At 32.8% G+C, this 18,121-nt stretch overlaps 1 protein-coding gene across 11 annotated transcripts in view; it reads left to right on the forward strand.

Annotated features, from left to right (window-relative positions):
• LOC145249487 (phospholipid-transporting ATPase ID-like) overlaps window positions 1–18,121 on the forward strand; it is a 516,252-nt gene that overhangs the window by 451,870 nt on the left and 46,261 nt on the right. For all 11 annotated transcript variants that reach the window (XM_080111088.1, XM_080111082.1, XM_080111081.1 and 8 more), the window contains 5 exons: window positions 1,703–1,865; window positions 4,145–4,234; window positions 7,867–8,035; window positions 12,118–12,194; window positions 17,962–18,063. In XM_080111088.1, the coding sequence (XP_079967214.1) occupies window positions 1,703–1,865; window positions 4,145–4,234; window positions 7,867–8,035; window positions 12,118–12,194; window positions 17,962–18,063 (601 nt within the window). The remainder of the gene's footprint in view (window positions 1–1,702; window positions 1,866–4,144; window positions 4,235–7,866; window positions 8,036–12,117; window positions 12,195–17,961; window positions 18,064–18,121) is intronic.

Below are 18,121 nucleotides of genomic sequence, written 5' to 3' on the forward strand. Positions count from 1 at the left end.
GATCTTTAAAATGGATTTATGGTCAAGTGATACAGTCATTTGAAGAAAATTAGATTGATCTTTAAAATGGATTTATGGTCAAGTGATACAGTCATTTGAAGAAAATTAGATTGATCTTTAAAATGGATTTATGGTCAAGTGATACAGTCATTTGAAGAAAATTAGATTGATCTTTAAAATGGATTTATGGTCAAGTGATACAGTCATTTGAAGAAAATTAGATTGATCTTTAAAATGGATTTATGGTCAAGTGATACAGTCATTTGAAGAAAATTAGATTGATCTTTAAAATGGATTTATGGTCAAGTGATACAGTCATTTGAAGAAAATTAGATTGATCTTTAAAATGGATTTATGGTCAAGTGATACAGTCAGTTGAAGAAAATTAGATTGATCTTTAAAATGGATTTATGGTCAAATGATACAGTCAGTTGAAGAAAATTAGATCTTTAAAATGGATTTATGGTCAAATGATACAGTCAGTTGAAGAAAATTAGATTGATCTTTAAAATGGATTTATGGTCAAGTGATACAGTCATTTGAAGAAAATTAGATTGATCTTTAAAATGGATTTATGGTCAAGTGATACAGTCATTTGAAGAAAATTAGATTGATCTTTAAAATGGATTTATGGTCAAGTGATACAGTTATTTGAAGAAAATTAGATTGATCTTTAAAATGGATTTATGGTCAAGTGATACAGTCATTTGAAGAAAATTAGATTGATCTTTAAAATGGATTTATGGTCAAGTGATACAGTCATTTGAAGAAAATTAGATTGATCTTTAAAATGGATTTATGGTCAAGTGATACAGTCAGTTGAAGAAAATTAGATTGATCTTTAAAATGGATTTATGGTCAAGTGATACAGTCAGTTGAAGAAAAGTAGATTGATCTTTAAAATGGATTTATGGTCAAGTGATACAGTCAGTTGAAGAAAATTAGATTGATCTTTAAAATGGATTTATGGTCAAGTGATACAGTCAGTTGAAGAAAATTAGATTGATCTTTAAAATGGATTTATGGTCAAGTGATACAGTCAGTTGAAGAAAATTAGATTGATCTTTAAAATGGATTTATGGTCAAGTGATACAGTCAGTTGAAGAAAATTAGAATGATCTTTAAAATGGATTTATGGTCAAGTGATACAGTCAGTTGAAGAAAATTAGATTGATCTTTAAAATGGATTTATGGTCAAGTGATACAGTCATTTGAAGAAAATTAGATTGATCTTTAAAATGGATTTATGGTCAAGTGATATAGTCAGTTAAAGAAAATTAGATTGATCTTTAAAATGGATTTATGGTCAAGTGATACAGTCAGTTGAAGAAAATTAGATTGATCTTTAAAATGGATTTATGGTCAAGTGATACAGTCAGTTGAAGAAAATTAGATTGATCTTTAAAATGGATTTATGGTCAAGTGATATAGTCAGTTAAAGAAAATTAGATTGATCTTTAAAATGGATTTATGGTCAAGTGATACAGTCAGTTGAAGAAAATTAGATTGATCTTTAAAATGGATTTATGGTCAAGTGATACAGTCAGTTGAAGAAAATTAGATCTTTAAAATGGATTTATGGTCAAATGATATAGTCAGTTAAAGAAAATTAGAATCAATCTATTTTTTTCTGATCACAAAAGCAGATGAACTTTATAGTTTGATTCATGGATTTAATGTTTCTTTTTTAATTATGTTTCAGTGTTGAATTAATCCGTTTTGCTCATAGTCTTTGGATCAATTGGGATGTGAAAATGTATTACGAAAAGGCTGATACACCTGCAAAGGCACGGACGACAACCCTGAATGAGGAATTGGGTCAAATTGAATATATTTTTTCTGACAAAACGGGTACACTTACTCAGGTAAGTAAAAACACAGATTACAAAATATTTGCTTAGACTAAAAAAAAGTGAATATCCTTACTAAAAATTGAACAACTAATTTTTCAAGACAAGGCTGTATTAGTTAGTTAAGTAGCATCAAAGTTTCACTAATACCGAAACGGTCATTTGACAGCAATAGATATGCTTGGTATAGAAACACACCTGGCTGGAGGAAAGCAACATTAAATGATTGATTAAAAATTTTTCACCTTTCGTATCCATCTGTTGGTAGCTCAGATGATAAAAATGCTGGAGAAATAAATGGTTATGGCTGGAGTGCTAAACGTTCTGGTTCCGATTCTAGTGAGTGGTATTCAAATCATACTCTTTTTTATAACTTTTGAAATTATTACTATATGTTGGATAATAATTAATAGAGAATTGACTCTATGATGATAAACATGAAATCTGCATGAATTATATTTATGCATATTTTATGACCAGGCAATTCCAACTGGCCTGCTAGTATATATATATATATATATAAAGTGACTTTTCTCTGTCTGTGCACGGAACATCTCTACCAACTCTTTTCTGTTTGGTCCTCAGACTTGATATATTGGGAACGTGATCAACCTGAGGGAGCAATTTGCCCTCATTGGGGAGCCGGGTATGCTAAGATAGCTTTACTCGATCCCGGGTAACAGCAGATATCCCGAAGATTTAAAATAGAGGATATAAATATATATTTTATTTCATTGTCAAAATAGATATATTTGCTTATTATTTGGAAGTCAGATATATTTTGTATTGAAAATTGACGATAGAAATCTGGAAATAACAATTGACATTGTCTGGCCTCAATGAACTCCGAGCCAGATGTCCGACTGACAGTTGGTGAACTTAAGGGTCATAACAATTTAATATTGACTTGAATCTCAGATTGCAAAATTAGTGATAGGGCCGAATTGCACACCTGCAAAATTTGGGGTTCCCAATTTCGTGGCGTAATTTTATTGGCTTGGAGATTTTCCACCCCAACCACACACCTTACTATATAGTGCTAATGCGGCGCGAATTTAGTCAGTTTCGAGGCAGTTTCCAGCGAGAGTTTGTGGGCGGAACTCGAAGTAGCCACACCGTTCCCTGAAGATGTGACCCCTCCTCCAAACCCGTCTGACACTGTCTGTGAAGAGAAGAGAGATTTGAGATTTTTAAAAACTTACTAAGAACTGAACCATATATGTGTAAAAAGACCTGTAATATATTTGTGAAATAGAATAGACTTCACGTGTCTGTTTTTCTTTTGCCTGCAGCTTCGATATTCGCTTTCAGCATACAGGATTCAATGTAACGACCCTCTGAGAAGAACCAGACGATCCGAGCCAAAGTTTTCAAGACAACAGGGGTCCTAGCGAACTTCATAAGAGGGGGTGTTACATTTGGACCTGTGAAAAACTTTCGATTTGGTTTTAGTTGTTAAAAATAGCTGGTTAGGGGTCAAAATTATTTTTAAAATTAAATTAATCTTGGAAGGAGTAAGTCGACTAAACCTATTACTTCTGTACATGTGCAAATATGCATCCATAACTTGAAGTTGCTTAATTTTTAGCCTTTCTTATCCATCTGTTGATAACAAACAATAGCAATCAAACTTTTGATTCAAGCTGATGTCACCCAACTCATCTTTTTTTGTTGTTTTTTTTTTTTAACTTTTGAAACCATGACTATATATTGGGCACAATATAATATTCAATAGAGAATTGCCTCTAATAATAGATACAAAATCTGCATGAATTACAATATCATATTTAAGCATATTTTACGACCGTGCAATGGCCTAGATAAACATCCGAGGTGCTAATACTTAACGAGTGGGAAAACTTATTCAGAATCAAACCTACATGAGACGATCATCAAAATGCCCTCACAGCTATTCCAACAAGTCATTTAAATTATTCACAGTTGCCCCATTCTGTTGAAACCACCGTTTCTCAAAATTTCTCAGTAAACACTAGGTAATGTATTGGTCAATACAGGTGTGTACGCTTTGAACATATCAATATAAAACACCGTTTCGCATACATGATAGTAGATAAGTATACAGATCATATATTATCTGTTGGCTATTTGCAGACCAGAATCTTGTAAGTTTTTAATCATCTGCTCCAAATCAAACTGCATTATTCTCATTCTTCAAAAGTCATTGGTGTATTTGTTAATATTAAGCCTGTAAAATGGGTGCTAAACTGAATATGATGATGATGATGATGATGATGATTAGTCTCTTTTTTTTTTGTCTTTTTTTTCTTTTTCAGAATATAATGACATTCAATAAATGCTCAATTGCTGGGAAATGCTTTGGTGATTTCATTGATGAATATGGAAATATAGTCGAAATCACAGAGGTAAGTTGATACACAGATTAACAAAGCTGAATATTTATGATGAAGCATATCGTTTACAATATCAGAACAAGTTTTTACATTTTTCTTTAGGATATTTTTAGAGGGTGAATATCCCACAGAATTTATAAGCATAAAATTGAGAAAATAATAATAAACAAAAGAGACTAATTAATTAAAACAAAAGGAGATGAACACAGAAATATGATTTGATTCAATATATTTCGTCCAAGCATGAAATTTTTTTGAAAATGCAAATTAAAGTAACAGTCAATATTTATATATAGAATAAGTTCCAATAATGAGGAATCCAAACCAATAAATTTAATAGCAAAAATAAAGTTAATTAAATGAGATATATTTTTGAAAACCAACATTCAATCGTAAGGTGGCAGAATATTTACAAAAGACCCTCTCTTGTACTTTTGTATTGTTCAACGCTTTTAATTATAAATCATAAAATGATGCACATTTATTCATTGTAAAAATTCATCTTGCATTATTTCTTTTTTTTTTTTTTTTTTTGGTAAATACGAAGAATCTTTCCACCCTCGAAAAATCCTATTACCACTTTTAAAGGTCTTTAGGTGTGCTGAAAACGAAAATAATGTGTAAATACAAAAAAATTTGGCATAAAAGTAGATTTCAAGATCTGAATAAATGTTAATTTCTAAAAAGTGGGGGATCACTTTTCTATAGTAATATAACATATTTTGGTGGGGAGGGTTCAACATACACTGAACACAATTTAACGTAAAATGAGCACCCACTGTTTTTGTTTGAGGTTAGTGCACGTCAAATCGATTATTAATGCCTGCTGCCCCCCCCCCCAAATGGTAGGTGCGCACTTTACGTGAAATTCTGTTCATTTTATGCTGACCTTCCCCCCTCCCCAACAAAAGGTGGCTATAAAGTGGGTGCTCATTGTACGTTAAATTATTATATACAAGTGATCCCCTACTTTTTTTGAAACTTTTGATATTATTGAAACTACTTGTTTGCCAGAATTTTAAACATTATTTTTGTTTTTAGCACTCCAAGAAAATCTGTTAAGGGTTAATTTTACAGGATTGGTTGAAGGTGGAAAGAAGTTTCAGGTTTACCCTTTTTTTTTTTTTTAAATTTGTTAAATAATGTAATAATGCATGCATCCCTAGTAATATTTAAAAAAAACACGAAATACTATTGCGGTATCCTTATTACTAAAGTAAAAGGTAAATTTATAATAATTGTTAACCACATCTGAACATGTGAAATATTAGCGTGATTTAATTTTAGCCATTTAAAGTTTGTGAAGCATTCTTACTATAAAAAAAAATGGTAAACATAGGGATACGCTACAACAGAACACCGACCACTCTAATTAATTTGTTTATTTTTTTTAGGGGTAATCGAGGTCACTGATAATGAATCAGATAATCAAACCCGTCGCAAATTTACTGACAGGTTTGATTATCTGATTCGTTATCGGCAATCTCGATTACCCCTAAAAAACAAATTAGAGTGGTCAGTGTTCTATTGTAGCGTATCCTTATGTTTACCAAAAAAACTTGTAAACTACAAAATGGAATTGGCAACGCATAAACAAAATGAAAAAAAAATTTTTTCCTAAAGCATCCGTAATAACTGTTTAGTAAAAACGAATTACTGTCGCGTTATCTTTATTACTAAAATAAAATATAATTAATAAGGGGGAGCACTACTTATTAAGGCCTGAAGGTCACTCGAGGATAAGGATTAATGAGTGTGAGGTGGTCAGTAAGACAACAGCGTGGTGATTAGTAGTGGTGGAATTTAATTATTTAAGGGTACGGCTCAACAAGAACCTGTTTACAGTCATGTTGTAGTCAGCTGGAAGGCAGTCTCACTGTACAGAGTTCCACAGTCAAGCAGTTCTAGGAAAGAAATTTTGTTTATGGAATTTGGGTTTAGATTTAGGCACAGATAGAGAGTAGCTGAAATTGATGATAGTGGTTGTAGCTAGACGAGTGTTATGAATGTTTTGCGGAGGGAGTACCATGGATTGGAGATCAGTTAAAAAATTGAAAATATGAAAATAACGATAGAGCAGAGATAGACTCCCAATGTCTCTTTTGTGAGAAAGAGGTTGCAAGGAGGAGAAAAGGACATCTGCCACTAGATTTCGAAGCCAATTTTAAACTCTGTCAAGGCAGGAGAGTGCTCTGAGCAACGCCTTCCCAGATTTGGCAACCATGCTCCATTTTAGCATGTATTTGTCTCATATAGTTAGAAGATTGCATCGGGAGTGATATATATATTCTAGAGCGGCAGAATGATCCAACCATTTTTCCAGCTATATTGGCAACAGATTTGACGTAGGTTTTCTATTTCAGGTCAGGAGTGAAGGTCTGTTCCAGAAGCTTGTTGAATGAAGCAAAGGGCTTTTTTGAGACGAGTGCTATTCATTTAAATTTAGACTAAATGGGGATCAGAGCATTTATGATGAAAAGATAGAAGCTTGGTTTTGGACACATTAAAAGTAACCAGCCACCATTGTACTACGTGTTGAAGGTCAGAGGAGAGAGACTTGGAGAGATCTTGATCATTGTCAGCCTTTGAAGTGTTGCCATAGACAGTAGAGTTGTTTGCATAAATATTAATGAATGATCTTAGAATGTGATTTGGGAGATCATTGATGAAGATCAGGAAGAGAGTTGAGCCCAGGATGGATCCTTAAGGCATACCAGTGTTGATACTTTGAGTATTGGACTTCTGCCCATCAATGACTGTTGAAGGCTGCTATCAGCAGTGGCAATCTAGTCTATGGTTGGAGGGTTTTTTTTTGTTTTTTTTGATAATTATTAAAGGAAAGGAGGCTGATCTAATATCATTGACCTGGTGCTATCAGATTAGGCTGTCTGAAGGTACTGGCTTCCTGATTTAAAATCTCTCAAACGTTGATGTTATGATTTTTTTTTTCTTTTTCCTTTCCTTTTATAAAATTCAAACATGTTCAGCAAATTCAAAAACAACAATTTTCTTCCATTTGAAAATATAAAGACTTTAGAACATAAATTTTTTTTCCAGAATGTAGCAGAATGAGGGGAAATAGAGAGCTTACCTTGGATACATCTGTTGTGTTTCGGGATGAGCGGAAGAGAGAGTTCCACGATGGCGTCCATGGGTTTTTATTAGCGTTGACCTCGTAGAATCGCGTCTGCTCTCGCGCAATTATGCAAATATATAATTCCCGGCTGCTACAAAGCCATGACGTTGGAAAGCAGTCAGGGAGGGTCCTGCAGATTGTGTGTAGGTGGTTCTGGCGATTGGATTGTTCTTTGTGATGAGCCACGTGTCTGCGAGAAGCAAGTTTTTTCTTTCTGCTTTTTTTTTTATTTCTTGTTTTTGTCTCCTTCTTCTTTCTCTACAGCCAAGAATTCCCTCTCTTCTAGAGGTTGGCGATACTATTTCCTATCTGTGTTCCTGATTTTTTTTTTTTTTTTTTTTTGCCTACTACATTTTGCTTTACAGAATTACTGGATTAGGTATTGAAGAACTCAAAAAGGGTTGATATTCCATAAAACAATTAAATCTGGTTGAATTCATTGCACTTTTCATAAACTTTTACATTACACTAAACAAAAACTTTTTTCATTCTTTTTTTTTTTTTTCAGCGGACGATAAAAGTTGATTTTTCCAACAATCCATATGCCGAGCCAAACTTTGCGTTTTATGACCAACGTCTGCTTGATGAAGTTGAAAATAAAAGTCCCAAAGTTTCTGAATTCTTCACATTGTTGGCGCTGTGCCATACTGTTATGGTTGAAACAAAAGAAGATAAAAGTTTGTATCACGAATACTAAAAGCTGACAAGAATAATCACAGAAAGAAACATATCACTATGCTTACAATATTATGTATGCCCCCCCCACACACACACACTAAATATCATTACCAGCTGGTTGCCTCGAAAAGAGTGATCAATTTATATTAAATTTATGTATGAAACTCATCCTCTCACCAGTATATATCAAACATTAAAAAAAATTTTTAATTGTTTTTAAGCTGTGTACATGTAATCGCCTAAAAAATGTGAAATCTAATTTTTATTTTGTGGTGAATTAGAACATAGTGTAAAGTACACATTTCTCACTAAGATGTAAATTGTAGTTTTAATCTCTGTTTATAAAGCTATGCAATGTAAATAAATTTTGATGACAATAGAAATTTGCATTTTGAGAGAAGAGGTTGAAATAAGTTTCCAGATTTTTTTTTTTTTTATAGGCACTTTTATTGACAGTACATGCATGAAACTCTAGTCTCCTTCGAAGTAATCTCCTCCGGCTGCAATGAACGTGTTGTATCGTTCCCACAATTTCTGGAAGGCCCCATGGAAGTCCTCTTGTGAGAGCAGTTTATTGACCCTCAATACAGCCTCCTCCATCTCCTCAATTGTCTCATAACGACAGCCTCTAAGGTTTTTCTTTAGCTTAGGGAATAACCAAAAGTCACAGGGAGCAAGGTCTGGACTATAGGGAGGGTGAGGAACTGTCTTGATGCCCATCTTGGTCAAATAGTCTGGTACAATGATGGAGTTGGGGACTGATCTTCTCTGAGCACCCTTGGAACAAACTTCACGCACATCTTTCACATCTTCAGTGCCTCGCGAATAATTGTGTGTACAGTGCACTTATTGTCTCTATAGACACACGATGGTCCTTATCCATGAAATTCTTTATTTGGCCAATCAAGTCTGGTGTTCTGACTTCCTTACTCCTGCCACACCTCTCATCATCCTTCAGACTCTCTGCCTTCCTGTAATCTCTTATGCCACTCAAAAACTGATGATCGATTCATGCAAGATGGTTGAAAAGTAGTCTGAAGCATTCAATATGTTTCTGTGGCATTTTTCCCAGGTGCAAAACAAGTTTATTGCATATCGTTCTTCTAAAGCGTGGTCCCATCCAGATTGCATTTTTTGAAATTCACCAGCTGTGACAGTCAGACTTTAGTAAGGTGTATTCCAATTCCTGCTGCAACTGTTCATTTGAATCTGAAATCATAAAAATTGGTCAGTCATGTTATAAGATGTATAGCAATAACATACTGAATCTTCAAGAGTCTACGACAATTTTAAATGCCTGTAAAAAAAAGTCTGGAAACTTATTGAAGGCACCTCATATGTGTATGGCTCCAGAATCATGATGTTTACTTCTGTAACATACTTTCGAAAATACACTTTTTGTTAATTACACCATTGTGTTTGCTTTGATTATAAAAAAAAGAATTATCGTTATTTTATGACATGTTCAGCATTTATTCAATCTAATATCTCAGTTCTGGGATTTTAGAACTTGGGCTTAAGTAGCATTTAATTTGACAAAACATAAGATTTCATTTTTACTTTCATCATATTTTGCTTTGGTTTTGATACCCCCAAATTCGAAGCTATCTCTTTACAACCCTTCCTTTTCATAACCTATCATACTTTAATAAATCAGAGTCCATTTTCTGTAGGCTGCTTTTGAACCCAGTCAACGACGGGTACTTTTGCTAGTATATATATATATATATATATATATATATATATATATTAAAAAGTGTGAATATGTACAGTAATACCTTTCTATACAATAGGCTTCATTAACTACCATAGAGAAAAGTTGTTAGAGACCGCAGACGTCCAATTTTTTAAAACTTTGACTCCAATTTTGACCCCTTAACATTTATTGTTTTGGCCTCAAATTTAATTAAAATGTTTGGCCCATGTCCAAGTAACCTACATCTAAAATTTCAAGTATTTGGACCCAAAATTGGCATAGGAGTTTGGTAGAGTCTGCAAAGGTCAACTCTGTAAACTTTAACCTCTTGCAAGCCAAATTTGCACCCAAAAATTGATTAAAATGCTTTCTGTATGTATGAATACTCTTATGTAAAATTTCAAATGTTTAGATCCAAAATTGGTTTAATAGTTTGCTAGAGACCGCAAAGGTCAAATCTTTTGAACTTTGCCCCCTTGGAAGCCAAATTTTCAGAAAAAAAACAAGAAAAACATAAAAAAGCTTGGTCTATGTCTGAATACACTTTATGTAAAATTTCAAATGTTTAGACCAAAACTTGGCTGAGTAATTTAGTAGAGACCGCAGAGGTCAATTTTTTAAAACTTTGACCCCAATTATGACCCCTTAACATGTATTGTTTTGGGCTCAAATCAAATTATAGAGTTAGATCCATGTCCAAGTAACCTATATCTAAAATTTCAAGTGTTTAGACCCAAAACTGGCAGAGGAGTTTGGTAGAGTTTTTCAGAGGTCAAATCGTTGAACTATGACCCCTTAACAGCCAAATTTCTGGCCGAAAACCGATTACAGATTTTCCCAAATCTCTATACCTTTTATGTCAAATCTTGAGTCTGTAGACCGAAAATTGACATAGTTATTTGATAGGGAAGTGTACACATTCAGACAGACACACACACACACACACGCACACACATTTTCACTTTTATAGATATATGAATACATTTTTAATACATAATTGCTTGTAATATTTTTATTTTTTTAAATAATTTAAATACTTTTAAATATTTTTAAAGGGTTTTACAGGTTTTTAAATAGTTTTACATGTATTTTTTAATCAATCAATTTTATTAGTAGAAATGCAGCATCCAACCATGTAAAAGGACACAATATATTACTTCTGTATATTATTATCAGAATGTTTTTAAAACCGGACATAGAAAGCATCATCATGATCGCTTTTATCAGACTGATCTAAAGAACAGAAATATGGAGAATAAATACTACTAAATGTTTTGATGAATTTGAAATATTCTTTGCATCAGTTTTTAATACATTTGGATGATTTTTTTAATCCATTTAGATAAATGTTTTTTGTTTTTTTTAATGATTTGTGAATGATTTTTAATCACTTCTAAATATTATTTTATTTTTATTTTTTGAAATCCTTTGAGATGAGGCTTCATAATTTCTGTATTCATTTTTGTTGTTGTTGTTGTTTCACCATGTTTCATCCAACTCATCCTCGCAGTTAACCTCCTAAAGAAGACGAGAGGATGAGATAGCCGAAACGTGGTGAACTAACATCTATGATGATGAGAATAAGTCTGAAAAAAATGAATACACAGACTTCTAAATACTTTTTAATGACTTCTAAAGACTTTTTAATGACTTCTAAAGACTTTTTAATGACTTCTAAAGACTTTTTAATGACTTCTAAAGACTTTTTAATGACTTCTAAATACTTTTTAATGACTTCTAAAGACTTTTTAATGACTTCTAAAGACTTTTTGATGACTTCTAAAGACTTTTTGATGACTTCTAAAGACTTTTTGATGACTTCTAAAGACTTTTTGATGACTTCTAAAGACTTTTTGATGACTTCTAAAGACTTTTTGATGACTTCTAAAGACTTTTTAATGACTTCTAAAGACTTTTTAATGACTTCTAAAGACTTTTTAATGACTTCTAAAGACTTTTTAATGACTTCTAAAGACTTTTTAATGACTTCTAAAGACTTTTTAATGACTTCTAAAGACTTTTTAATGACTTCTAAAGACTTTTTAATGACTTCTAAAGACTTTTCATATGAATGTTAAATATATTTTACATGCATTAAACATATGGAGATAATTTTATTTTGGATGATTAAATCAGCTCAAACTTGACGAGGGATAATTTATAAATCAGACAAAAGTGCACAGTTGGTTAATTTAATCATATTATGCAAGTAAGACTTGAAGTTTGAAATAAATTTCTGTTAATATCAGAATATAAAACTGCAAGCAATTTTATTGAGAAATGGATGCTAAATTTTATGTTCCTCTTATAAGTATAGTCCAGTGAAAATCGCTAGTTGTAAACAATCATATGCAATGATTTATTTTTCTGTTTGTCTTTTTGTAGCTCTTGAATACCAAGCTCAGTCTCCTGACGAAAACGCCCTTGTGTCTGCCGCTCGAAATTTTGGATTTGTATTCAAGGTATGTTGCTTCAAATCACTGTCAATCATTTTGGGATATTTCTGTACATTTTTCTTTCTTTTTTTTTTTAAGTTAGTAGATTATTTTTTTTTAAAGTCCATAATTTTTTTTTTTTTTTTTTTTGAAGTTTATAAACTTTTTGCTTATATAATTAGGACATTTTTTATATATTGTTTTAGTTCAGACATTTGTAACCATTATCGTCGTCCCTTTTAGCAATTTATTTTCATTTGTCACAAGTTGCTTTTCTAGCAGCAATTTCAGTCTCCAAGCATGATGATCTTGAGGATTGATTACACTCAAATTCCACTATCTAAAATTCTTATTGAAATAAGCATTAAACATTGCTTGATCAATTTACGTGATATTTAGAATATGAAAAATAAGCACTAAACATTATTTGATCAATTTACGTGATTTTTGGAATATGAAAAATAAGCATTAAACATTATTTGATCAATTTACGTGATATTTAGAATATGAAAAATAAGCACTAAACATTATTTGATCAATTTACGTGATTTTTGGAATATGAAAAATAAGCACTAAACATTATTTGATCAATTTACGTGATATTTAGAATATGAAAAATAAGCATTAAACATTATTTGATCAATTTACGTGATATTTAGAATATGAAAAATAAGCACTAAACCTTATTTGATCAATTTACGTGATTTTTGGAATATGAAAAATAAGCACTAAACATTATTTGATCAATTTACGTGATATTTAGAATATGAAAAATAAGCATTAAACATTATTTGATCAATTTACGTGATATTTAGAATATGAAAAATAAGCACAAAACATTACTTGATCAATTTACGTGATATTTAGAATATGAAAAATAAGCACTAAACATTATTTGATCAATTTACGTGATATTTAGAATATGAAAAATAAGCACTAAACATTATTTGATCAATTTACGTGATATTTAGAATATGAAAAATAAGCACAAAACATTACTTGATCAATTTACGTGATATTTAGAATATGAAAAATAAGCACTAAACATTATTTGATCAATTTACGTGATATTTAGAATATGAAAAATGAGCACTAAACATTATTTGATCAATTTACGTGATTTTTGGAATATGAAAAATAAGCACTAAACATTATTTGATCAATTTACGTGATATTTAGAATATGAAAAATAAGCATTAAACATTATTTGATCAATTTACGTGATATTTAGAATATGAAAAATAAGCACTAAACATTATTTGATCAATTTACGTGATTTTTGGAATATGAAAAATAAGCACTAAACATTATTTGATCAATTTACGTGATATTTAGAATATGAAAAATAAGCACTAAACATTATTTGATCAATTTACGTGATATTTAGAATATGAAAAATAAGCACTAAACATTATTTGATCAATTTACGTGATATTTAGAATATGAAAAATAAGCACTAAACATTACTTGATCAATTTACGTGATATTTAGAATATGAAAAATAAGCACTAAACATTATTTGATGAATTTACATGATTTCAAAACTGAGTTATCTGATCTGACTTATTCATTTCATAATTGCTCTCTAATTATGCCGAAGATGAACGAGCGATAAGAAGGTGGAGGTTCAGCAGTCATTTCCATACAGTATCACATTCCTAATGCAGCTTCTTTTTTATGTACTGGTGAGTCAACATTTATTAGAAGCCATTCGAGGATGAGAGTTAATGAATTTATCGAGTGAATAATTAAATTTCGTGAGGATTTCTTTTTTTTTATGGAAATCGCTTCAGACAAGGCATGAAGCCACTTTATGTTATGAACCAAAAAATACTCTTTCAAGATCAAAAACTTGCCAACGATAAGTGTTAGATCGAATAATAGATTCTGACATAGAACACAGCAGTTCTTCCCTCTTTGTCAGACACATTGCTCAAAACCCAAACATCACGTTCTATTCACTTAACAATAGTAACAATGGTTGAAGCTGGGCAGAATTTGAATATTGAAAACAAGCGTGTTGTAGTCAGTTGGGAAACAGCCCCATGGTATTGTGTTCCACAGACAGTCAGTTTTCAGAAAAAAAAACTTTGCTCATAAGAGTTCCGTTTTAGCTATGCAGATGAAGAAAAGAAAATTATTTTCAGCAGTTGTGGCTAGTTTTTATTGTGAATGTTTTACAGAGGAAATTTTAGATTGAAGCTTAGTTGAGCACCTATGATGAAAATAATAGAGTAGACTAACAATTTCTCTTCTAGGAGAAAGATTCACAATGAGATTTTGTTTGGAGTGTTTTTTTTTTGGGGGGGGGGGCTTTTTTTAAGCAGTATTCATATTACTGTTTTTAAGCAGTATTCGTATTACTGTTTTTAAGCAGTATTCATATTACTGTTTTTAAGCAGTATTCATATTACTGTTTTTAAGCAGTATTCGTATTACTGATTTTAAGCAGTATTCGTATTACTGTTTTTAAGCAGTATTCGTATTACTGTTTTTAAGCAGTATTCATATTACTGTTTTTAAGCAGTATTCGTATTACTGTTTTTAAGCAGTATTCATATTACTGTTTTTAAGCAGTATTCGTATTACTGTTTTTCCACAAAATATTTCAATGATTTTTGCATTATCAAAAAAATATAAATATCCATTGTTAGGACAATAGTCCAAAGAGAAATAATGACTTCTCATCCAATAAAGACAAAACTTCAAGACAACACCAATAAGTACCATATCATTAGAATGATGAATATTACTAGAGAGTTCATTGCTCAACATCAGTTTTGATTACAGATTTTCCAGTTCTTTCTCTACAAATTCCAAGAAAATGCTGAAGAGGGCAGAAACAGCCCTGCCAGGTCAACCAATGCATTTTTACGGTGAAAATTTCAAAATCAACACTGTACCCCGACTTATTGTATTTGTACCTGCTTAATGTAAATAGCCTCTACCTGTTTGGCAAGCAACAAAATTCCACCTCTTCACTATAATAGTTCGTGGATGTTAGAAGATTTTCTGCTCTACTCATTTCTTTCCTCAGACTGCTTGCTTTTGGAATTTCTTTGTGTTTCCTGTTTATCCGATGATACCAAAAGACAGAAATTTAAATGTAATGTGAACAAACATCTTAGTGTATAACTTTGCATGCAGGTTTTCTCTAATAACTAAATATAAATATCATGGAAGCCCCTTATGCTTCATTGGCCGCATGCTTTGTTTGAGATAAACAAAAGTTAAAAAGAAAAAAAATGAGAGATTTTTCTCTCTGTTAAAGCATTGTGCAAATTTGAATGAAAATTTGTTAACCAAGAAGCCAACACAATGCTGATGTGGTGGTTAATTATGAGTTAAAAATTAGGAATCAAATAAAAAGCATACCTCATTTGTTTTAAATAAGATTTACACTGGAATTTATACTGATGCTGACAAAAGAAATTTGTAAAGGATACTTATGTGCTCTTCGACTCAGACATCGAAATGAGACAAAAAAGTACCGAGTTACAATATATACAACAATACGTTTATTTACAAACAGTGGAAGAAGACCTAAGAGCATGTGTGCGTATATACATATGCGCATGTAAAATGCTGAAATGTTCGTTATGTGTTAATGCATGTGAACAGGTTAGTTCTGAAAAGTTCATTAAAGTTGTTGAAGTGAATTGGATTGTTTATGAGAGTATTAATACAGGGAGACCTAAAAACAACGGGCCCCGACTCTAATTAGGCCCTGTTTCTTAGTGTTTTGTCTGAATGAAATTAAACTTTGGTCATAACTAGTTTATTATATTCAAAACATCACATCAAAATACTAGGGTCTTTGGCCTTTTTTTTTCTCCGTTCTACAGCATATGTTCTAGATGGCCTCCATTTAACTCCGTGCATTTCTTGAGGCGCAGCACAAAGTTGGTCATGATGTTCTTACAGGCCGAATTGGTAATGGCTCTCATCTCCCTGATGGCTTCCTTGAGTTCCATGATGGTTCTGAGTTTCTCTGTGTAGACTCTGTCCTTAAGATAGCCCCAAAGAAAAATATTTGGGGGGCTTAGGTCCGGGCTATGGGGTGCCCACTCAAAATCAATCTTGAGACTGATCACTTGGCCTCCGAATTTCTCTTTCAGCCAATCTCGGGACAGGTTTGAGGTGTGAGAATTTGCCCGTCCTGCTGGAACCAGAACTTGCTCATGAGCGACGGGTAGATGGTCTGGAGCTCACTCTTGAAGGTTTTGAGGACCTCCACATGCCGCTCCTTGGTGACTGTCACTGCTGTGCTAGATTCTTCGATGAAGATTGGTCCGATGATGCCTCTGGCCGAGATTGCAGCCCACACCATGCACTTAGGAGAGTGCAGGGGCTTGGTGGCTACTTCATTGGGGCTGGAGGACCCCCAGAAGACATTCTTTTTGGAGTTCGCCTTTCCATCAAGATGGAAGTGGGCTTCATCTGAGGTTCAAAGGAGGTTAAGGAAACTTGGTGTCTTCTCGAGCATCTTGACTACCATAGCCCTCCTCTGCTTCTTGTCTGAGGCTGTAAGGGTCTGCAGCGTCTGTATTCTGTATGGGTAAGCCCTGATATCATTCATCAGCACTCTCCTGCAAGTCTCACGGGACATACCGAGGAACTAACTTCGCTTACACACAGAGCATTTCGGACTCTGCTGGAGAGACTCTCTTGCTCTTTCGATCAGCTCGGCTGTTCACTTCTTGGGATGTGCTGAGTGGCTTGGACGGTTCTCTCTGGCAGCGTTGAGGTTCTCCACGGTCCCATACTTCTCGAAGTGGTCCACCCAGTTCTGAATTCTGCTTTTGATGGAGCCTTTTCACATTCGAACTGACGCATGAAACTGTCCTGGGTTTTCTTAAACGAGCCTGCCATGTAGTAAAATTTAACACAGTGTATTCTTTGTCCCAACTCCCACTGGGGTCTTCGTGTACTCACGGTCATTGATTCTGCCATGTTCTGTAAAATAAGGGCAATCAGTGAATAAATAATGGAGATATAAAGTGTACACGGGGCCCGTTTTTTTTTGGGGGGGGTCATCCTGTATTTATGATATAATTAAGTCATCTTACCTCGAATATGTATACATACCTATAGGCGGAAATTAGTTCTTTGTGTACATCTTTGTGGAGCAATGTGATATTGAGTGCGATCATGTTTGCGTTGGTGTGAAAAGGAGAAAGAAAAAGGAAAGAAACAAATGGAGTGAGAGAGAAATAAAAGGTTAAAAGGAAATGACCTAGATGTCATGTTACTATGTCAAATGCCAGATCAACATTGTTTTTGTGTGTGATATACTGACATGCTTATTTTGTGTCTGTGTGTTTACGCCACAAGCAAAACACTGTTATAGCAGTCATGATAGTTCCTGTAAATCAATTAACATGTAAAGATAGACTGTCTTTATTTACATTTTGACATGAAGAGAGCAAGTAACATGTAATCATTCGTTTTAGATACTTATATTAAACTCTCTTCAGCCGATACTATTATCAGGTTTGAAACCGACGATACCGATGACTTATTCCATATGTCAATAAATATAATTATATTTATTTTAGTACAATAGCTAAAAACGAATGTATTTATTGTAGTATGGGAATATTGTAATATCTTAACTATTTTACTTTTTTTTCTTTGTGTGTGAGGGTAAGTACCATCTCATAGTGCTTGTGTTGATATGTTCTTTTCTCCCGCTTGATCTATTAAATATTTGGTAATATTGTTATTATTTATCTGAATTTTGTATAACAATGCCGTTTTCATTAATGAACTTTTTCTATCTTTTTTATTCTAGTCTCGAACCCCAAACACAATTACTATCGAAGTAAATGGCGTTGATGAAACATATGAACTTTTATGCATTTTAGATTTCAATAACGTCAGGAAACGCATGTCTGTAAGTGAATAATTTCAATTCCACTTATCGTATTCGCTTTATTACGTTTGCATGCATA

This window comes from Euprymna scolopes, chromosome 28, assembly GCF_053919585.1.
Source record: "Euprymna scolopes isolate OS-2025 chromosome 28, ASM5391958v1, whole genome shotgun sequence".
NCBI classification, from domain to species: Eukaryota; Metazoa; Mollusca; class Cephalopoda; order Sepiida; family Sepiolidae; genus Euprymna; species Euprymna scolopes.